At 36.8% G+C, this 23,300-nt stretch overlaps 1 protein-coding gene across 14 annotated transcripts in view; it reads right to left on the bottom strand.

The window, feature by feature from the left end:
- Positions 1-23,300, bottom strand: part of syne2b (spectrin repeat containing, nuclear envelope 2b) — a 212,925-nt gene that overhangs the window by 59,597 nt on the left and 130,028 nt on the right. For 10 of the 14 annotated variants that reach the window (XM_055005572.1, XM_055005580.1, XM_055005576.1 and 7 more), the window contains 21 exons: positions 19,185-19,400; positions 18,363-18,485; positions 17,655-17,915; positions 17,424-17,558; positions 16,044-16,187; positions 14,084-14,278; positions 13,828-13,932; positions 13,335-13,454; positions 10,183-10,383; positions 9,923-10,096; positions 8,909-9,040; positions 7,071-7,264; positions 6,697-6,835; positions 6,029-6,235; positions 4,760-4,900; positions 4,069-4,245; positions 3,091-3,246; positions 2,812-2,958; positions 1,599-1,769; positions 1,340-1,473; positions 764-968 (listed from right to left, as the gene is read on the bottom strand). In XM_055005572.1, the coding sequence (XP_054861547.1) occupies positions 764-968; positions 1,340-1,473; positions 1,599-1,769; positions 2,812-2,958; positions 3,091-3,246; positions 4,069-4,245; positions 4,760-4,900; positions 6,029-6,235; positions 6,697-6,835; positions 7,071-7,264; positions 8,909-9,040; positions 9,923-10,096; positions 10,183-10,383; positions 13,335-13,454; positions 13,828-13,932; positions 14,084-14,278; positions 16,044-16,187; positions 17,424-17,558; positions 17,655-17,915; positions 18,363-18,485; positions 19,185-19,400 (3,477 nt within the window). Of the gene's footprint in view, positions 1-763; positions 969-1,339; positions 1,474-1,598; positions 1,770-2,811; positions 2,959-3,090; positions 3,247-4,068; positions 4,246-4,759; positions 4,901-6,028; positions 6,236-6,696; positions 6,836-7,070; positions 7,265-8,908; positions 9,041-9,922; positions 10,097-10,182; positions 10,384-13,334; positions 13,455-13,827; positions 13,933-14,083; positions 14,279-16,043; positions 16,188-16,333; positions 16,946-17,423; positions 17,559-17,654; positions 17,916-18,362; positions 18,486-19,184; positions 19,401-23,300 lie in introns of those variants that run through there. The other 4 variants (XM_055005575.1, XM_055005571.1, XM_055005578.1 and 1 more) reach the window with 4 other exon arrangements.

The following is a 23,300-nucleotide window of genomic DNA, read 5'->3' on the forward strand; positions in this document are numbered from 1 at the left end:
TGTTTTCCCACCTTCAACATAGAGACTCTTTTATATGAAAATAAAACCTCTACATGAATAAATGCTTCAAAAAAAGGTTGAGAAAGATCGATTTTGGTGCATTTTAAGACAGAAATCTGCACAAGCTTCAGCAAAAAATGACTAGTTTATTCTCTAAAACATAAAAATGCAGCTTGTATACAAATAGGTTTCATTAATGCCACTTAAATATACAGAACATGTGCAGCTTCTCTGCCTCTCTGAGGAGAATATAAAGAAATCTAAGGACTTTATTTTGAAAAATCACTATGTTTACTAACAATACACAAATATATGTCCTAAATGTGCAGAAGTTAGATATTAAAGTCCGAGATTTTCTAAATAAAATGTAAAACTTTATTAGCTTATTATTGAGAAGGTGCCATATGCACATTTAAGGAAGTTACTGCTTCAAAAAACAACACAAAACAAGTGAAAATAATTAAGATGCCACCACCGTGCTTCACATCATGATGCTGCCAAGTCGGCATAATAGATGTACAATGATGTGAATACATGAGTAAAGTTGATGTACAAGAAGTCAGTATTCCGAGAACCTTTCTGCATTATATTCTACAGTATTTTGAATTGTGGTTCCTGAATTTTGTGTTGTTTTTGTCGATATAAATAAAGACATATCCACTATAAATCCATAACTTGATGCAGAAATGTTCACCAGATTACAGATTTTGATGCTGTGACTGCTTCTCTTTGTTATTGTTGAGTTTTTTGCTTATTTCCTCACCTGAACGTTGTGTATCTTCACAGTAACCTGCTCCACGGTGTTGTCTTGTCCAGGTGAGTCGCTCAGCTCAGATTTAGCTTCGTTTTCCAACTTCTGTAGTCGTTCAGAGAAAAATCTGGCTTGTCGACCGTAAACCTCCCAAACTTGTAGGATCTGTTGACGCTTCTGTAGCTGCTGATTCAGAACTCCGAACACTTCAGTCCAACTGAAAAACAGAAAACAAATGTTTGAAAGTTTATATGAGGATTTACAGCAAGTATAGAAAGTATTCACCACCTTGGAAGTTGGTTTTACATATAATGATGCCACCACCGTGCTTCACATCATGATGCTGCCACCACCGTGCTTCACATCATGATGCTGCCACCACCATGCTTCACGTCATGATGCTGCCACCACCATGCTTCACGTCATGATGCTGCCACCACCATGCTTCACGTCATGATGCTGCCACCACCATGCTTCACATCATGATGCTGCCACCTCCATGCTTTAAATCATGATGCTGCAATGTCTCCATTAAAGCTTTGACTGGTGAAAAGTGTGAATACTTATAGGTATCCAGGTGTGTCTCACCTGTCCTTCTGTCTGTCCAGCCTCTCAGTGATGATAACAGCAGCAGCAGGACTGATGGTTTCCTTTAGTGAGACGACGGTTTGACTCAGTTCCTCCCATTCAACCTCTGAAGCTTTGGTCTCCTCATGAAGAAGCTGCAACAAACAGTCAGTGTAGGTGTAAATCCAAACAAGAATTCAACATTAGTACTGCTCTACATTATAATATCCAATAATAACACCTCTAACGACGTCAAAAGAAGCAGGTATGAGTGAAATACCTGCAGTTTTTCATGTTGACATCTATGAGCCTGCAGAGAAAATGAACAGCTTCTGTAATAATCCAAAGTCTGAGATGTTCTTGCTGTTTTCAGCATCAGATGATTCTGTTTCTTCTCCACATCGTCCCAAAGCTGCTGAGCCTCAGTCAGCTTCTGTTTAACTGATTCATTCTGTAGAAGACAAGAAGATGGAAGAACTACATCATGATCTGTAGTTGAGACTTCAGTTGTTAACTGAACCGTCATTGGTTTTAAAGATAAACAAATCTGCAACTTTGAGCAACTCTTAGCTCATTGATTTTCTTGATAATATTTTCTGAACCACATGCAGCTTCAGGTCACAATATTACCAAACTAAACACTCAGAACACTTTTAATATGAAATACTTGATAACAAAAATGAAAAAAGTCATTTTCGTTTAAAAATGAAATAGTGCTACTAGATATTATCTGCAATTTAACAAGTGGAATTTGTGAAATAACATAAAATTACTGACCACGTTTCAATATTTTTTATATTTTTTCTTTAAAATAACAGTAAATATCTGTAAAACTATACAAACTTTTAGTTGATTCAAACATAATAAAACTGTATTTTTTTACAGTCAAGCACTGTAAAAGAATAAATTATTATTTTTAAAAATAAATTATTATTTGCATTATTTTTTTATGCAGACATTATTTACAGCTTTTTAATTAATTCATTTATAAATTAAAATAAATTTAATTAATTAAAATGTAATTTTAAAAAAAGGGGAAATCTGTAAAATATCCAATAAAAGAATCATTTGCCATTTTTTAATCATTAATATACATAATTTTTCCTTCATGTAACGGTAAATATCTGTAAAATATTCTGCCAAACATTGTAAAAGAACTAACTGGTATTTGTTATGATGTGGACATCAACTTGTAAATTAATATTTTTTATCTGAAATTTTACAAAACAAAGAAAAATCTGGAAAAATAACAACCAATTGTTAAATAAAATTACAGTTAAAAACATTCCTTTCTCAAAGTATGAGTCTTATGATTGACTGTGAATAAAAATATGTGATGACCTGTTAAAAAAAATACATATATATGTGTGTGTGTGTGTGTGTGTGTGTGTAGATATTTACATAAAAGACTATTAAGAGCCAGAAGAAGATTAGAAAATTCCCATTTGTAGGAACAGAACAGTCCTACAACACATTAAACTTGTGTTTCTTACCTTCAGTGTGAGAGCTGAACAGGCCTGAGTGGATTTTTCTGTCCGAGAGATAAAATCACTGCTGCTGGTTTCTCTGTTTCCTCCACAAACTTTATCTTTTAACTCCTGAAGAGCTTCAGACTTCAGCCTGATCTTCTCCTCCAGCCCCTGACACAAAAACAAGATTTAAACCTACTTTTATGACCACTTCCAGACTCAAAAATGAATCATAATTTACTGTATTTATTAGGAAAAGCCTTCTAGACTGATACAGATGTTGTTCCAGATGTGATTACTGACCTGACAGCTGCTGATGCTCCTCTGTAGCTCCGTCCAGCTGCTGGTTCTCTGGTCCGAGTCCATCCAGATGTTCTGCTCTGTGATCCAGCTGTTGATGTGCTGCAGTATGGTGTCCTGCTCCGCTCTGCTCCTCAGCTCCTGCAGCAGCTGCTGGACCTGGACGCCACAAACACCAAATATTAACATTACAACTGCACAATCCAACTACTGCCTCAGTCATGCTACATTCATTTTATTGATCATGTAAGCTGTTTTCCCCCCTTTCGTTTCTAAAATCATCCAAAATTATTCGAAACTTATCCAAAATACATTCAGGTCTCAAAATGACTCATAAATTAAAAATATGCATAAAATGACAAAAATGTGTCACCTTTTATTCAAAATGGGTCCAAAATTGCTCAAATTCTGTCTAAATTTATACAAAATTTGTCAATATTTACTTAAAATCTGGTCAAAATGATTTAAAGTCTCTCCAGAATAACTTGGAAATTTCAAAACAAAATCTAAATTTGTTCAAAATGACAATTGTTGAATCTTATAGTAACTTTTCATGGTGCATAGCTGTTACCAACACTGGAAAATAATTGGACGCTCTACATAGATATTTAACTATTTCCATCCTCTACAAACTTTTCCTCTCTACTATGTTCATCATCCATAGGAAGATGTTTCACTATGCTGAATGTCTCTCCAACAACTTCCTCCTCTGTTCACTGTTTCTGAGCCGTGCTGCATTTATTTATTGATCCAGTAGCTTTGGTTTTGTGGAAACACTGCCTGCAGTTCAACCAGATAGTCTCAGAGCTTCACAGATGCAAAGACAAATACAGAATTCTTTGCTTTGTCTACGGAAATTTGACCTGATGCAGACTATCTGATGTGTCAGAAAGCTCTGGAAAAAAAAATTTACAAGCGGACATTGAGTTTTTTTTCCAATTTTTCTACCATTAAGGCTGAGTATTGACGCTTTATGTTCACCTGATAGTTGAGGCTTTCCTTCAGACTGAGCCACCGGTGGTTGAGTCGACCCTGCTCCTCTGAATACTGGTTGTGTTCATAGCGCCTCCTCTGGTCATCATCAGAACTGCAGGTCTGTAGCGGCTGATTCACAAAGTCCAGAGTGGTCTGATGAGCCGACAGCTCCGTCTGACACTCCTGAGGGAAATAAATATACAGATATACGAGTAAACAGACAAACTTACTGTTCTTTACTGCAGAACTGAAGTTAATATAATGAGTTGGGGGTTTTTTTGGTAACAAATTGGACACTGTGAAAATATGTCTTCAGGAACAAACACAAAACATCCTAAAATCATGTTTTTGCAGACACTATTGACATGAGGCGAGCTAAAGGTGGCTATGCTAGCTCGAAAAACACATTTAAGTGAAATTATACTTGATCTCATTGAGTAATTTGATTTCTTGTAAGTTGATTCTTTGTCATTTTCATACATAATCACATCCAGTTTCCAAAATAAACTGGAATGAAGTGATGAAATTGTCAGAACAGCTTCCTTTCCAGCTGTGTACAAGCACTTTTTTTAAAAGTTATTTTATGTTTCCTTTGAAAATTGCAAAGCTTAACTGTCCCAATATGTTGCATTTTAACCGTCTAAAAACGTCCCACTGAGGACATTTAATTAGCGTCCATCTTTAGGTCCATCTGTACCTTGCAGTATCTCAGCAGCTGCATCAGGTCGGTGCTGCTGCAGAGGTTCTGCTTGATTCTGCTCAGATGTTCCTCGGCAGCTCCAACATGAACCTGGAGCTCCGTCAGCGCCACCTGCTGGCTCAACGTCTGCATCCACCGCTAAGAAGGAGGAGGAAATCACATCAAACATTACAGATTTACTCAATCCTACAACTGTATTTCACTCAATTTAGAGTTTAATGAACCTGTCAATGCTGTTAATGTGAAATTTATTGATCTGAGGTGAGTTTTAATGATAAATTCTACCTGGAAAGGAGGGAAAAGACAAGATGAGAAACCTAAAAACCACACTAAACCTGAAGTGATGACACAAGAGAAGGGAAAAAACCAAAAGGTGCAGGAAGAAGATGAGAGGGAATGAAGAAGATGGAGGAGGAGCTGAGGGGATAAATGGTAGAAAGGCAGGAAGAGAGGAAGAAATAAGCGAATCGATGGACGGAGGTGAGAAGAGAAGAGTCCTCGAGCTGCTCTGTGCTGCACAGGGAGAAGTTTAACGCTAATTGGTGGCAGGAACACGATTGTAGAAACTGAAACTGAACACGAGGGCTGGATTTATGGAAAAAATCTGATATTTAGAAACCTTCACAGAAAAAAAGCGCTGGTGAAGTAGATAACATCGATAATTTGCAATGAAATCTCGTCACTGCAACAATAAAACTGCTTTGAAATGACTCGAGGAACAGGACCAAGAGCTCATGGTCATGAGCTCTTGGTGCTTTAAATTGCACCAGAACAAGTCTGGTTTTAAAGTTGTGGCTAATCTTTGTATTGTTTAAGTTATTTTAGTTCATGGAGATGAAGAAACCTGGAATATTTGTTTGTGAACTGGTTCAGATTTGACAATTTTGAGCGGCTCAAATACCGTCCATACTGTTTGTGCTGGTAATAAATGTGCATTTATCCATCTTTAATTGGTTATCTACAACTATTACACTGTATTTATATACTTAGTGTGTTCATACCTCAATCTTATTAAGTCCTCAAATGACAAAACATCCTTTATAAAATGTTCCTGTAATGTTCTGGGAATTAATTGGGGATTGCTATTCCAACAAAGTTCCATGGTGTTTTATGATAAAACATATTATTATGTTCTCAGCATAATATTCAGTTTTGAGAATATTTAGGGTTTAACGAAACCCTAAATATTTAGGGTTTAACGAAACTGAATCTTATGGTTCATATTTACTCTATGTAAATCTCAGTCTACCAGTTTAACCTCCTCACCTTCTGTAGATCTTGTTGGACGGCAGGAACCTCAGTCAGCAGAACGTTCCAGCTCTGTTCTATCAGTCTGAGCCGAGAATCAATGGACGTCTGAAGCTCTTTGTCCTCCAGATCTCCATCAGCCTCCATCAGCTGCACCAGCTGAGTAGCAGAACTGACCAGCGCCACCTTCAGGTCAGATTTAACCTCCAACTCTTTGGTCAGAGCCTGAAATATGAAGTTATATTCTGGTCACTGATTAACCACAACTAGATTAAACCTGACCTAGAACCAAAATATCTGGTGGTTTCTTAAGACTTTTCACCTTATAGAGACAAATTTTTGTAAATAACTGATTTATATTAACAGAAAAGTGGTCCAGAAGTATTTAAATGAGGGCATCCTGACTACTAGCATGAATATTAAATGTCCTAAATCTATTTAATTCAATATGGACAAACATCTTTAACCTGAATATAAAACTGTACAGCATTTATCATTGCATTGTGACACATGATTTGCTTGAAATTGCTGTCATTTTGTGCCAAACAACAAATAAAAACCTTGTGCAGGGACACATCTGGTACTTAATAATCTTTATTTGGAAGATTGTCAAATATATGAAATGTGTAGAAATCTGTGCTAGTTAAAAATGCTTTTTCCTTTTTTTGTTTTTATCTTCAACTCACCACAGACTGGAGGAAGTTGTCTCGCCTTTGTTCAACATCTGTTTCCTGATTGGCTGAAACAGTCACCTGACTCCATTTATCAATAAGGTCTCTGGCTTTGGACATCCAATCAGAAAGAACCGTGGAGTCACGAAGAAACCTGATTATTGGACAAAAATTGAATATTTTGAAAATTGGTTAAAGCATCTGCCAAAGTAAAACAGTTTTATTTTAAGAAAATTGAAAAAGACATATGTACGTAAGGATAACATTCAAGAATTAATTTCAGAAATTTCTTATTCTGTCTAGCACAAAGCATAAGGAGTCTTTACCGTCTAAACTTAGAACAAGCTCTTATTTTGAAAGGCTATGATCTTATTTTTTCTGTCTCTCACCTGTTCTTCAGTTTCCTTTTTCTCTCACAGCTGGTTTGTTCGTGTCCCAGCCTCCTATTTAAAGTTCTCCGTCGAGCCTCCAGTTTACAGGTAAACTCTTCGACTCCTCGACATCCTGAACTCTGCAGTCGCCAGCCGGCTTCCAGCATCCGATCAAACCGAGACTTGTTGGAATCCAGGATGTGATGAAGCTCCTGTTGGATGAACATGAACGTTATACCGCTGAAATAAATAAGCAGATCTGGAAAGTAGTTCTTGCAATGGGTCAAGTTCAATCAGAGCTGAGAACTAATAAGTCTTTGTAGATTCTTAGTCATCCAGGTCATGGCAATCGTAGGAACTTCAGTAGAAATCAACTGGACTACTCTGGTAGCTACCAGAGAAGTCCGTTCCCCTGGTGAAACCTGAAACGTCTTAATGAGAAGTCCATTTGAAATCAAGGATGTACTCCTGGACTTCTCTTGTAGGTTTTTGAAGATGTCTCACCTGGTGAAATGTCTTCAAGAACCTACCAGAGAAATCCAGTTGATTTCTACTGAAGTTCCTACGATCACAAACCTAGTAGAAAACTTGTGCTAGTTTAATGCTCAAAAAAGATACTAAAACCAGTCTGAGATGTTGGATCCTCAACTTCTAACTCCAAACTCAGAGGAGCAGAAGCTAGTTTATCAGCTCAACTCAACCTCATTAAACTAAACTTAATCTTTTGACCCCATCTATAACGGAGATGTTTTAAGAAGAAGAAAAACAAACTCAGAATCCTCTATAAAAATCTAGAACATGCGAAAAAATAGTCTGGTTTAAGATCGTCCAACCAGGAAACTTCAAGCAAACTGAATCTCCTTTCTTTTTCAACACTGTGGGAACATTTTCTAGAAGAACATCCCCAAAACATTCGTAGGACCTCGCAGCCAGAATGTTCCACCTTTCCTAATAAATCCCGTTACTTGAATTAAAAGATGTTCCGTCATCTAAGGCCTTGATAAAATGTGGAGAACTACTTTAGAAGTGTTGGTTTGATAATGTCTTCCTTTGTAATTATAAGAATGGTTTTATAGAAGACTGTTCTACAATATGTTCCCTCAACAACAACCCAACCCCAAAGCATCCTTAAAACATTGCAGGTAGAACGTTCCATTTTTGTTAATATATCACATTAAAGGAACTTTTTTATACAAAAACATCTGGAAAACCTTCTTTGACTGTTAGTTTGAGAAAATTCTTATCTGTGTTCCTGACATCTTCTAATGTTGACATCAAAACATTAGATTAACTTCACTATTTTCTACCTAGTAGAAAATGTAGGTAATGCTAGATAATGTTGTGGGAAAGTTCTCTAAAAGTCATGAGAGAAACAGTGAATTCTGGTTCTGGATTAACTTCAGTAACATTGGACCTAGTCTATGCTTCTGGAACACTCGATTTTATTTGAATATTTTCACCATATTTACACAAAACAGCTGTAAAAGCAGAAACAGTGTATTTTAAACAGCGTTTGATGATAACGTATTAACTTTAGCTTTAGAGTTTGACCAAACACTTTGGAAACCACTAGTTGAGCTAAAATATCTTCCATTTTAATCGAGCAGAACATGAGGAAACAAGAAGCTAAAATGAGATTTATCTGCAGGTCTCCTCTCGGCTCATGAAAGCAGAAGAACACCGTGTTCCTCTGCAGAAAAACAACCTGTTTGGCTGCAGCTAATTGAGCCAATTAGCGTCTGAGTGGAATAACCGCAGTGGAGAGAGTCCAAATGAGCCGAGTGGAGCGCCGCAGAATCTGCTTTACCCTCTAAATGAGCTGGTTAGAAAGAGCTCATTTATAAATAAAAACTTACCTCATAGACCGAGAGCTTCTCCGATACCTGCTGCTCAGAGTCGGACCACTGATGCATCCTGGGAAATGAAGTCTCAACATCTTTCAGCAGAGAATCGGACCAGGAACTATCCTCCTCCCACTGAGACCAAAGCTGAGGCAGAAGAGGAGGATATTATGGTCAATACAGATCATTTTAGAAGGTTTCTTGTCATTTTCGATGCTTTAAATGACCTCAACTTGTTGAATAATTAGGTTTCACGTCTGTGAATTTAAAAGTTATCTCATAAAGCTGCAGAAGAATTTGGAAAGTCTCTATTTTTAGGGTAATTTCACCATCTTCATAGCTATTGTCTTGACTATTATATGGTTTAGCCAAACATTCTGTATCTTGTTTTCTTCAGAATAGTCTAAACTACCCAGATCATCCATCATTTTATATAATAATACTTGCATTTTTTAATATTAGCCTGTATATCAAGGCAAAACAGTATTTTTTATTATGAAATTATTTTTACATGTATCTCACCATAAAGTAGCAGTAGAGATTTATTTTCATAAATGTGTAGTAGAGATTGTCTGGAATCTAGAAATATCAGAACCATGATGGTAGGAAACTGAATGACATAGAAACTGGGGAAAAATATGTGTTTAAACTGAAATAACTACATTATTAAATAACTAAATCATTATTTGTACAGGTGGGAAGACGGAAAGTTTCAATAAAAAAAGTCTTAAGCTGCTTTATAAAGGCATCAAATCACAGGTGGATATCGTCAGCATAGAAGCGGTTGGTAACAGCCATAAAGTTGTTTATAATGTGACTTAATTGGAGCAAAAATAAAGCAAATGAAACTTGGCCCAAGATGGAGCCCTGTGGAACACCACAGAACTCAGGATTTGGATTTAAATGTCTCATTTAAGCTTTTTCTGATGATCTCCTGAAATAAAACCTGAATCTAAAACTTGTTTTATTCATTTTTATTGCTTTTTTAAAAATTTTTACTTTACTAATAATCTGTATTTAATGCCCTACCTGTAGTGTTTCCTGCATCCTGACACCTTTATCCAATCCTCGTTGCTGCAGTCGGACCACCTCCTCCTCCAGGTTCTTCACTACTTCCTCCCACCTCTGGGAGACGACTTCTGGACCTCTGCTGGTCAGGAGCTGCAGGATGTGAAAATGATGGCCGAGGAACTGGAAGAACTTCTGAAAAAGGAAAAGTATATTGTTAATAACATGATAAAGTCTTTTTGTAAAGGCAAAATATGATGTTTTTAGATTCTTACACGGACCGTATGTCTGCTGAGCTGCTGTTGGAGATGATTCCTGCTCTGGAGCTCCATATCAGGCAGGTGTTGGAGGCGTTTGGAGCCCAGACAGACCAGCTCCTCCAGGTTGAGGACCAGACCTTCATAAAGCTGCTGTACATCCATTCTGCTCCTCAGATCCTCACAGCCAGAACCAACAGAACCGAGTGCCGAGTCCAGCTCACCCTTTACACAGGAATTAAACTAAAATTCAGTATTTACAATTATGTTATTATGTTTGACAAGCTTTAATATTTGACCTTATAGGGTGGGATTTCCATAAATACCTTCTGTTGTTTCGTCTTTAATTGAAATACCTCTAGGGGTGAGTAAGCAAGCCCCTCACGATACATATCACGATGTATAGCTATATCCCGATATTGCGATATTCACCATAGTTAACTTGAAAATTTAAAAGAGATGAAAACACATGTTGCTGTACATGTATATCAGATTATATTGATCAGTGTACAAATTGAGTCCAAACTGTTTGATTCAAAATATTAGCATTTTATGTATTTATGTACTCTTTTCCATGCCTCCTGCCAGCCCTTACCTTACCAGCTGCACCAACTGGGTAAAAATACGAGTATATGTTGGATGATTTGCAACACAATACATACATTTATAGGCAATAAAACTAAAATTTTATTTGGTGTTGTTGAACAGTAACTACAGCAAAATATACAGCACAAAGCAAGTTGTTTAAACTACATTGGACATGAAGTAAGCACAAATCTCTGTTTCTATAGAAGTAAGGCACATTTTAAAGACAAAAGTACCATTAGTTCTTATAAAAGCAACATCCGTCAATCATAGTTTTAAAATATGTTAAAAGTTCAAGTAAAATGAGGTCTAAGCTTTGAGCTCTGAATTGATAAAGAATTGTAACATGTTCAGCGTTAAAACACTATCACACTTTTTGTTTTGTGGTCTGAAACACTGACAATGTATATGCAGATGTTTTTTCAGCTTTGTGTAGAGCCCATTTCATGAGTCAATAAATACAGCAATATGTATAAACCATACTTTTCCGTATAAAAATATCTTAAAAAACAATGAGGATTGATACAGTGATAGATGATCACATTTAACCTCTCAGAAAACAAGACGTTCCTTCCACCAGTTCAGTGGATTGGATCCTTTGATAACTAGCATCGGAACAGTGTCCTTGAATCTTGCCATCTTCTCCTGTTCCTGGTTAGTGTCACTAAAATTAGCAACCTCTGAAAAAGCGTTGCTCTGCTTAGTGAGGCCCAAATATTCAACTGAACAGAAGTAAAACTAATTTGTGACATTTAAATTTCCTCCACTGACCTGAAGCATATGTTCAGCGACGTTTTCACCGCTTTCTTCACCTGGTCGTACATCTTGGCAACAGCTGTATCCACAATGTGGAGGCGCTGCGGGATCTTGGAGTATCCAGCATCCACCTGAAGCCGGTGTTTTCAACCCACTGTACGGCGCAAATCTTTACAAATAAAATGCACAACTGATTCTGTGATGCGCTGAGCCCGAGGTGTGGTAAATGGCAGAAAGTTATCCAGTCTGGTTTGGTTCCGGACTCTTCGGCAGCTGTTTCTGTGCCAGTTCCTCAGCATGGTTTCTTGCTAGGTGACTTCTCAAGTTCGTCGTGTTCCCAGTATTTCACGGCAGCGAGACAAAGCTTGCAAACGGCGTTTTCTTTGTCTAACTCGTTGTTTTCACTTCCATGTACAACTTTGAAGCCAAAGTGCTTCAAACGTCGGCTTTACACTGTGAGGGCGTCGTGATGTTGTTTGCCATATTTCCGTTTACTTTAGCCACTAAGCGCGCCTAAACTGCAGGATGCCGCTACGCCGCACAGACGTTCTGCAGCGCCACCTACCGGAGTGGAGATGCGGAAGTCTCACTGTATTTACAAGCCGTCGGAAACACATCATTATTTTCATTAAAAATCGATAATAGGAGCTGAAAAATCTATATGGCATGGTGTGACATAGTATCGCAATATATCGCCATATGGATATTTTTTGGCTCCCCTAAATACTGCACTTTTATTTACATTACTATAATTACCAGATTTAAATTCTTCAAATAAAACATACATTTCAACCAGAAATTATTTAGACTGAGTCCCAATTTTTGATCTGTAGTGACTTTTTATCATTCAGAAATCACCAAAATGACACAAAATAGGAGCCAGGAATTATAAAAAGAGAAGGGAATTTCAATAACTAAAGGCAGTTCTGTTGGTAAAATTAACCAAATCTAAAATTAAACATCTGATATCTATTGTATTCATGTCACTATATTTTACATGTCTCATTGAAAAATTGACCAAAAATAAACCATTTGCACCAGATTCTGTTGGAAGAAACATTCAGCAAGGTGAAACATCTTTCTACAGATGGTGAGCAGAGACTCAAAATTGTCCGAAATGATTCAAATTGTCTGTTAGAACTCAAATATTGTCATTTTGAACACATTTCGGGATAATTTCAATAATATTTCAGGTACTTTGCAACAATTTCTCAGTCATTTTTGACATTTTTTGTAACTTGGGACCGATTTTGAGTACATTTAGGCAAATTTCAAGTTATTTTTGTCAATTTTAGGCTGAAAGGAAACTCAAACCTACTGGATCAATAAATAAATCCAACATGGCTCATAAACGGTGAACAGAGGAACAAGTTGTTGGAAGATACATTCAGAATGGTGAAACATGATGTGTAGAGACTCACAATTGTCCAGAATTATTCAAATTGTCCATAATAATTCAAATATTATAAATTTGAACAAGTTTTGGAGTAATTTAAACACATTTTAAGTAATTTTGAACAGTTTTTCAGTCAATTTTGACATTTCTTTGTAACTTTGGACCGATTTTGTGCAAATCCGGGCAAGTTTCAAGTGTTTTTTTTGGACAATCTTATACTTGGAGGAAAATCAAACCCACTGGATCAATAAAACAAATGCAATAAATTCAATTTTTGTTTTTATTTTTCTATGATTTCTGTCATTCTACCTGTAATTTCTTCATTCTCTCTCTTTCATGGTTATTCTGTTTCCATAGAGGTTCATGACTTTATATTGCAGTGAAAAATGAGCCCACGCTGAGTAAAAATGTTAGAAAATGATTCAACCAGTGAACCTACCTGCAGCTGTGTTGCCTGCTGGATGACGGACGTCGGCAGGTTTTGTTTGTCGGCTTCTTCCAGCAGAGAATTGACCTGTTGGACCTGCTGCTGCAGAGATTCCTGCATCTGGACACCGACCTGGAACAATAAAAACATATAAATATAGAGAACTTTACGGTGTTGATCTTTGTTATTTTTGTGTTTCTGGATACTTCTAATGTTGTTTAGTCGCTTAGATCTGGTAAAAACCCATAAAATTGTACAGTTAGTACATTATATCCGACAGAGTAAGAAGACTTTCACAATTTTAAGAAGATTTTTATCATTATTAACTGAAGTCACACATCTCAGAATGTATAGAAACAACCAATTAAACACTTACATTAAAGCACAAGACGTAAAATACACAGAAAACACCAACAGTCAGTCAGTCCTGTTATTAATCCTCAGTGTTTACCCATTTTTACCAGTTCTACAGTGTAAGTGTTGGATATCTCCATGGAAACGGTACCTGCAGCTGCTCGTTTAGGCCCAGATCGCCTCTGAACTCGTTAGTGATTGGGTGAACAGTCGACTGGTTAGAGGTGAAGGCTGCATGCAACTCGTTTAGCTGTTTCTGTGGACAAAACACACTGTGATCTACAGTAAACAGAACTTTAACACAGTGAGGAGGTGAGATACAGACAGGAAACAGCATGCAGACATCAAAACCAACCACAGAAGCAGAAATATTTACTCATAAATCAGGTTTGGAGGTGAAATCCGACCTGTTTTTGTGCAGTTTGGTCCTGCAGGTTCCTGAGCTGCTTCTCCTTGTTGCTCAGCTGATCCTGGACCAGACGGATGATTCTGTTCAGATCATCCAAACATTTCTGGACCGACTCTGAACCCAGAACCAGACCGACCTTGGAGCCCTGAGAGACCAACTCAGAACCCAGAGAGCTCAGTTCAGCCGACAGACTCTGGAAGAAGCACAGGAAGTCCTGGTTAGAGGGAAACTGTGGAGGAACGTTTTAGATGATTGTGTGTCTCTGGAGAGATTTTCCTTCAAACTCTACCAAATTTGTCACTTGGTTAAGATTTAAGATCAGATAAGATAAGGTGAGATAAGCTAAGATATGGAATGATACGCTAAGCTAAGAGAAGCTAATCTAAGCTAAGCTTAATTTGCTAAGATAGGTTAGATTAAGATAAGCTAAGCTAAGCTAAATATGCTAAGCTAAGCTAGATATGCTAAAATAGGCTAGGTAAGCGAAGATAAGCTAAGTTTAGCTAAGCTTACCTAGGATAAGCTATAATACACTAAGCTAAGAAAAGCTAAGCTGTGGTAAGCTAAGCTAGATATGCTAAGATAAGCTAAATTAAGATAAGCTAAGTTAAGGTAAGCAAAGATAAGCTAGATGTGCTAAGATAAGTCAAATTAGGATGGCTAAGATAAAGTAGATATGCTAAGATAAGCTAAGTTAAGATAAGGTATGATACGTTAAACTATGCTAAGGTAAGCTACTTAAGCTAAAATCAGCTAAGGTAAGATAAGGTATGATACGCTAAGTTAAGAGAAACTAAACTAAGATAAGCTAAGTTTAGATAAGCTAAGACAAGCTATGTAATGTAAAGGGGAGAGAAGCTTAGCTAAGATAAGTGAAGCTACGCATGCTAAGGTAAGCTAGATATGCTAAGATAAGCTAAGTTAAGATAACTTAAGCTATGCTAAGTTAAGATAAGCTAAGAGAAGCTAAGCCAAGGTAACCTAAGCTATATATGTTAAGATAAGTTAAGATAAGTTAAGCTAGATATGCTAAGATAAGGTATGATAAGTTAAGCTATGCTTAAGCTAAGATAAGCTAAGTTAAGCTAAGATAAGCAATGATATGTTGAGCTAAAAGAAGCTAACCTAAAATAACCTTAGCTAAGCTAGATATGCTCAGATAAGCTAAGTTAAGATAAGTTATGCTCAGCTAAGCTAAGGTAGATAACTTAAGCTAAGCTAAGCTAAAATAAGCTAAGATCAGTTGAGGCTTGTATCTTGGACATGAAGTTGGGGCATGATCAATTTCTAAACCTATTTTTATAAATTTGCTTTTACGTGATGTCTGTTTCATTTGTCTGTTTGAATCATCTGTTTTTATTCTCTTAAAAAAGTTACTCTTGCTTTATTTTTAGACTTTCTTATATGTTTTTTACCTTCTGTATTATTTTGTTCTACTTGTTGTTTTTCTTTAATATGATGTGGCCTTTTTATTGTTGTTTTTTTAGCATTTCTTATTTAATTTGCATCCATCAGTGTTGTGTTGATTTATTTTGTAAATCTTTCGCCGTATTTAACTTTATTTTTTCCAATTTTCTGGTCTTTTTTTCTTACTGTTTAGCCAGAATTACTAAATTGAAATAAAAACGAGCGAGCTAAAATGAGAATTGAAATTCAAGAAGCAATTGTGGTGCTCATGCTGCAGTAGTGAAGGGATATTACACGTGAAATTGAAAGTTTGTTAGCAGAAATGTCAAATTTGGGTCGTAATCGTCTCTAAAATGTCAGAAATAACCGAACTATGATCTGGTTTCACTGATGAGGAATCAGTTTTAAACTTGGTTGAATTAAAGTTTAGTTTTAAACCAAATAAATTAATCCTCTCTTTGTTGTGGATTTTTAAAGTTTTTGGATCTTTTAAATTCACAAAAAAAGACGTAAAAACCAGATTCTGGACTCTTTAAGTGTCTTCATCCAACCTGCAGCTGCAGCAGCTCCAGCCGAGCTTCTTCTTCGTCTGTTTTGTCTGCAGATGTTTGCAGCTGGCTGAGGATGGAGGACAGCGACAGGGAGGCGCTGTGCAGCAAATCAAACAAACCCTCGTCCAGCGTCTGACGGGAATCCTGCAGATTAACGGACAGAAAAGTGAAAGACAAGCTGCAGGATTTCAGTCAGAAATGTTGTTTTTTAAATCAGAGTTTATTCATCCGGAGACGACGGGAATGAAGAGGATGAGGAGGAGGGATGGCACCTCTTCATCCTCCAGCATCGCTCCTCTTTCATGTTTGTTGTTTCTTTCCTTTCAGATGAAGTGTGATGTCGAGTTGTGTGTCCAGCGGAGCGACGAAGGATGAAAAAACAACATCTGAGCTTTGAAATCTGATCCACAAAGAGCAGAATGAGACGTGTCGCTTTGATGTTGGATGATTTTTATTTCCTCAACTTTTTGGACGATCACAGAAACATGTGAGGCTGAGTTTCTACTTTCAGCAAAGACCTTAAGGTTCCTTGAAGTGTGTCACAAAAAGAAATTAAACCACGAAGAATGACCCAATTAAGGATGTTTTTGCCCCCGAACCAATCAGAGTCTCCTTTCCCCTTCTATTGCTTCTCAACATTGAATCATGGTCACTTTAATTAAAAAACATGATGTTGCCACCACCGTGCTTCACAGTGGGGATGGTGTGTTTGTGATAATGTTGACCAAACAAAACGTCTAGTCTGATGGACAAAAAGCTCCATTCTGGTCTCCTCAGACCAAACAACCTTCTTCAGGTGTCTTCAGAGTCTCCACATGTGACTTCTTCTGGTGAACTCTAGTTCAGATTTAATGTGAACTTTTTCCATCAGAGTCTTTCTCTTTGTCTCCATAAAGCTTTGACTGGTGAAGAACAGACAACAGTTGTTGTATGAACAGTCTCTAACATCTCAGCTGCTGAAGCTGGAACTCCTTCAGAGGAGTCATAGGAGTCTTGGTGGCCTGCCTCTCTAGTCTCTTTCTTGTAGCTCCTTCAGAAGGTCTAACTGGAGCAGGACGTCCTCAAAAACCAAGGTGACCAGGCAAGAAAAAGACTAGTGAGGGAGGCCACCAAGACACATATGACTCATCTGAAGGAGTTACTAGGGAGAAACTAGTAAAATGTTGTAAATTGTTGTCAAAAAACCCAAATTCCATTGATGATGCTTCGCTATTTAAAGCGATAAAGAGGAAAACTTTTTGCTCATGAACATCTCATCTATCTATATATCTATATATACATATTTCTACATATAAAGGTAGCATAATATGTAATAACAGGCTGATGATGGAGTGGATTTAGGAGCATTAGTGAGTATTTTTCTGTCTCTCTCGTCCTCACCTGATTCAGGATCCTGGCTGCTGTGTGCCTCAGCTCTCTCAGGCGGCTGATGAAGCTCTGCAGCTCTGTGAGGTTCTTGGTGATAATCATGTGTCCCGCTGCTCCACTGCTTCTCCTCCCAGATGAGTCTGTCACCTTCACAATCACACAAACACGTCCTCTAATCAGACGCTGCAGGACGCCCAGCACCAGGAGGAGGTGATAATCACACGTCTCACAGCTCATAATCACCTGACAGGCAGCCAGCAGCCGGCTCTGGAGGACGGACCACCTCCTGACGACCTGGTCCTGGTCCACAGCAGGGTCAGGACCAGGACCAGGACCAGGACCTGGACCTGCTCCTGGTCCTGGTCCTGGTCCTGGTCCTGGTCCTGGTCCTGGTCCTGGTCCTGGTCCTGGTCCTGGCTCTTGGCTGTAGAGTCTAGCTCTACTTCCCTGCCTGGCGATGGCCTGAGTCAAACCTTTCTGCTCCGACAGCTGCTGCTCCAACTCCTGGACAGAAAATACACAAAAATACACACAAAAAAAACACAAAAAACAGCAAGAAGGAAGTTTATTTACAGGTTAAAGTTGTTGAGACTCAACAAACTTTGCAATTAAATATGAAAAGACACAATAAAAACAATTAGAGCATTTAAGTATTAAATTAGTTGAATGAGATAGAAAGTGGCTCTTTTGTTTTCTCATTGATGCATTTCTCTAAATTTTCTATAAAAACCAGAACAAAATAGAAGATAAAAGTGGAAACAGAAGCAAAAACTACAGATTTTTAATATTAAGAAAATCCTCCTGCATCATTCTGTTCTTATTTGTTACAGAAACAGAAAATTTAAAGATGATTTAAGACTTTATTTCAGAGTTTTTCTCAGTCTGAGATTTTAAAATAATTGAAAATGAAAGGATTTAACAGCGATATTCATCTAAATCTGTGTCTTTTACCTTCTGCTGCTGCAGGCTGCTCTGTCTGAGCAGTTTGTTTCTGGGGGAAGAGAAAATCTCCTGAACGCTGCTGCTGCGCTTCAGTCTGGACTCATGGTGGCGCTCTGACGGAACGACCGACTGCTGAGGACCAAGAGAGGAACAAACAAACAGAAAGACGAAGATCAGAAAGTTCATCATCATTAGTTAATGTTATAGAACATATTTAATCTGTGTGAGTCCTCAGCAGAAACAGATTCAATTAACCAGAGTCTGAAACTAATAAAGAAGAATTTATTGTACATTTAGCAGCATAAATCAATCAGATCCCAAAGACATAATGATCGTTTTACAATTTGATATTTATCTCTACCTTAAAACAGTTTCACAAACATCAAAAAAACCCTGCAATTTTTGGCAAACTTTGGGGAATTTTACTTCTAATTTTACTTAAACTTCTTTCAGTGCTTCAGCTGTTTCAAATAAATTAGATCTGAAGACAACTAAATCTTCAATTCCGAAGTTTTCAGCTGCTTTTCACCTCAGCATTTTTACTTTCACTTCAGCCAACACTTCAGTTCCTTTCAGTGCAGTTTAACTTTCAACAACATCCAAAAAAAATTGCAATTTGCTTAAAAGATTTACATGAAAGTTGTGTTCATTATTGTGGCATCTATAAGGCGTGACAGAATGTCTATAAGATGTCTATAAGGCATCTATATGTATCGATATGGCATCTGTAAGGGGTCGATACAGCATCTACATGCCGTCTATGGGGCGTCTATATAGCATCTATTATTATTATCTATTATTATATCAATATGCAGTATATATCATCTGTACCTGCTGCTGAGGTTCTCTCTGGTTCGTCTTCTCATCCTCCTGATGTTTCTCCTGCAGCAGCTTCTGGAAACAAACCAGGTTCTTCTTCAGAATTTCCAGTTTGGAGGCCAGAAGTTCAGCAGCTTCCTGCTGGGATCCCACAGCTCCCAGTTCATCCTGCTGCTGGTTGAAGGCTGACAGACTGGAAATATTCTGCTCAATCTCCAGAAACATCTCCTGTAGACAAACACTTCAGTTCACTTCATCTGTTAACAAGATCATAAAAACTGTCTTATATTTTATTGTCATTTCACTGTTTTACTTAGTGTTAATTTTAATTAGAATTTACCTTCTATTCAATAATCCATATTCTATTCTACTGACACTTCAGCTCCTTTCAATATTTGCACTTAATCTAACTTTAACTCCTTTGAGTTACATGTTTATTTTTACAGTATCTGGGTTACTTTCAGCAAGGAGACATGTAGAATACAATTATTTCAATGAAATGTCCCAATTTTAAGCTTTTATCCAACATTTATTTGTCTTTCTGTTATTTTGCCTTCTGGGTAAAATGTGTTGTAATTGGAGTGCCCGTATAGCTCAACGCGTTAAGCAGGCGTCCCATGTACAGAGTTGGTCCCTGAGGCAGCGGCCCGGGTTCGATTCCCGCTGGCGGCCCTTTGCTGCATGTCTTCCCCTAACTCTTCTCCCCTGTTTCCTGTCTCTCTCTCACTGTGCCTAAATAAAGCTGAAAAAAAGGCCAAAAAAATAGCTTTTAAAAAAAAAAAAAAATGTTGTAGTTTAGCTGTAGTACCGGGTTGTTCCACCAGGTGGAGCTTCTTACTGTAGAGACCAGAGGAGGCGTCACTCCAACAATTCTTGGTGTCAGTAACAAAAATATATTAAGTTATCTTGACAGTTAATGTTAGTAAGCACAGAGCATTGTGGGAGTTTAGCTGGTAAAGGGGCATCTTGACAAAGACTTTGTGGTGATTAATGACCTCCAACCAGAACTGGAAGTGACTAAAACAGTTCATTTCCTTCCTGTTATCATAAATAATTGTGTGATTTAGTTGCAGCTCAGAAGCTCACATGATGTTTTAATTACAGTTTTAATCAAATAAAAGTTGTTGTTCATTAATTTTCTGTTTTGTACAAAACATTCTTTGTATTATGATGATGCTCCACCTCTTAAACAGCCAGCAGCCAATCATAATTCAGGGTTCAGGCTTTAAATGTTAACTTTTTATCCACCTGTTGCTTCTAGTTTAGTTGTTTTCTATCATATATCTCCTCTACAGCCTCTCTGACCTCATTTCCTGTCTCCGTTGTACCAGAAGCAGCATTTAAAGCTGTGAAGGAAGCTAAACGAGGATCACGACTGAATGAGGCTCGTCAGGAACATTTGAATAAGAGACCAGATCTGATCTGAGCTGTTTGTTTTCCCACAGAGCTTCATTGAAACGTGACGTCTGACTGAGAGCAGTTTAAGCTCTGAAACTTTAATGGAGGTTCAAGTTTCACCGTCGGGTCAAAGAGAGAAAAAAACAGAGAGAAGTTTGAATAAAAACTAAACTGAAGCCTGTCGGGACTCGACTGGAGAGAATGAGAACTGTTGAACCAGAAACTGAACATACAGATCCATAAATAAGAACAAAAGCCAGGATGTCGCCCAGTTTCAGTAGAGGCAGAAATACTAAAGACTGGAAACTTTAAACAGAATTTTGAGACACTACACTGTAAAATACAAACAAACAAACAATAAAAACTCCAAAAAACAGTAAAAATAACAGCAAATGTCTGTAAGTTAATAGCACTTTTATCTAATTTAGAAATAGTAATTTTACAGTCACATGTTGTAAAAGAATAAATTACTTAATTAGTAAAAATACAGATTTTTTTTTTAATGTGGATGATATTTACAGTTCTGGCCAGCTTTTTGTTTTATTTTATTATTTTTTTTATTTTTATTTTTTTAATTCATATTTTTTCTGTGATTTTCAGAGATATTATTTGTAATTTAACATTTAATTATTCATTTATTACCATTTTTCAGTCCTTCATATACATTTTTTTCAGCAAATACAAGAATTTTTAAAAAATATTTTCAGCTGATTTAAATACCGTGACGTGGATGTTATCAACAAGTTAAACCTGTTTTCTTGCAGTTAACATGTTAATACTTTTTCTTCTTTAATTTTATTAGATATTATCTATAATCTAACACAACAGGAAAAATCTCCAAAATAACAGTTTAATAAACCACTTTAAAAACATTAATAAGCATATTTTTCTTTTAAATAATTAAAAATATGTGTAAAATGCTGATTTTCATGCTGATTTAAATACAAGAAAAGAGAATAACTCCACAGTCCAAGATTGATAAAGATCAAATAACTATTTATAAAAATATACATTTTGTGATGTGGACATTATTTATAAAGATATTATCTGGTGTTTAACAAAACAGGAACAATCTGCAAAATAACACCAATTTGATGAATAAACTACTGTAAAAAGAGAGTTTAAAAAAAACATCTGCAATTGTGTAATTTTAATTCCAAACTCAGCTGTAAAATGTTAAAACAGACGTCCTGATCTTTGTTAGTTTGATTTCCAGATATAATGTATTGTTTGTCCAACAGTGAACTTTGAACTCCTGAGTTTTCTATCATATTTTTATGGCTGTAATGAAACTAAATAAGCAGAATTAATGAATATCTGGTGTGTCAATAAGTCCTGTCTGATGTCTGACTATCAGACGTTTGGTTTAATGTTATCTGAGAATCCTTCTTTCATTTTCCTCTCAGAGCTGCTCTGATTGGACGATCACCAGGACACTGTACAGGTAATAAAACCAAAGTAGATGACAGTTAATGAACTCTGATCACAGAATGAAAACACTGAGCTGAAAATAAAGACGGAAACGAAGATAAACAGCAGAATAAAGCTTCTAACAAGAGCTGTTTATGTCACGTATGACATGTTTCAAAAGATATTTTAACCATGAACTTGACAGTAAGAACTTATAAAACGTAAATTTCAAGATATAAAAATACACCTACATTGTTTTGTTGTGGTAGAGAACATTGTGGGGGTTTAGCTAGCAAGTTTCAATGTGTTTTAGTGAGTTAAGATAATTTTGGACAATTTTTGAGTAATCTTGGAGAAGCTTCAATATATTTTGGTGAAGTTTTCTTTTCATTGTTGACATTTTTAAGAATATATGAACAAGTTTTCAGGATTTTGAGTCATTCTAAGCAAGTTTCAAGATGTTATAGTGAAGTTTGTGAGTTTAGCTGTAGTACCTGCTTGTTCCACCAGGTGGAGCCTGTTACTGTTTAGTACTGTAGAGACCAGAGGAGGCGTCACTCAGACTACAGGAAGTTCATGTTGGCAAGCAGAGAGCATTGCAAGTTTCAAGGTGTTTGGGACCATTGTTAAGTAATTTTTGGCAAGTTTTGCACAAAATTTGAGTAATTTTGGAGAAGTTTCAAGATGCTTTGGACAAGTTTTCTTATTTTCTGAGAAACAATGAACAAGTTTTGAGGATTTTTGACACATTTTTGAGTAATTCTGGAAAAGTTTCAAGATTTTTTGGACAAGTTTCAAATCATTTTGGACAGTTTTTTGGTAATCGTGGGCAAGTTTCTAGTCATTTTTACAAAATTTGTGTAATTTTGGAGAGGCTTCAAGATGCTTTGGCTAAGTTTCTTTTAATTTTTGACATTTCGGAGAAAATTTGAACAAGTTTAGTGAGTTTTAGTCAAATTTCGAGTCATTCCAGAGAAGTTTCAGGACGTTTAGGTGAAGTTTTTGAATTTAGTTGTAGTACCTGGTTGTTCCACCAGGTTGAGCCTCTCACTGTTTAATACCGTCTCTACAGAGGAGGCGTCACTCAGACTACACTCCAACAATTATTGTTGTCAATAACAAACTATATTAAGTTTTCTTGATAGTTCATGTTGGTAAGCAATAGCATTGTGTGAGTTTAGCTAGCAACGGGCACCATGACAAAGACTTCTGTGATGCTTAATGACCTTCGACTAGAACTCGTATGTTTCTGAAAAACCAAGAATTGACTTCATCAGTGCCTATTATTATTAAAAAGTGTGATTTAGATGCAGCCCAGCG

Source organism: Amphiprion ocellaris, chromosome 20 (assembly GCF_022539595.1).
Source record: "Amphiprion ocellaris isolate individual 3 ecotype Okinawa chromosome 20, ASM2253959v1, whole genome shotgun sequence".
NCBI lineage: Eukaryota > Metazoa > Chordata > Actinopteri > Pomacentridae > Amphiprion > Amphiprion ocellaris.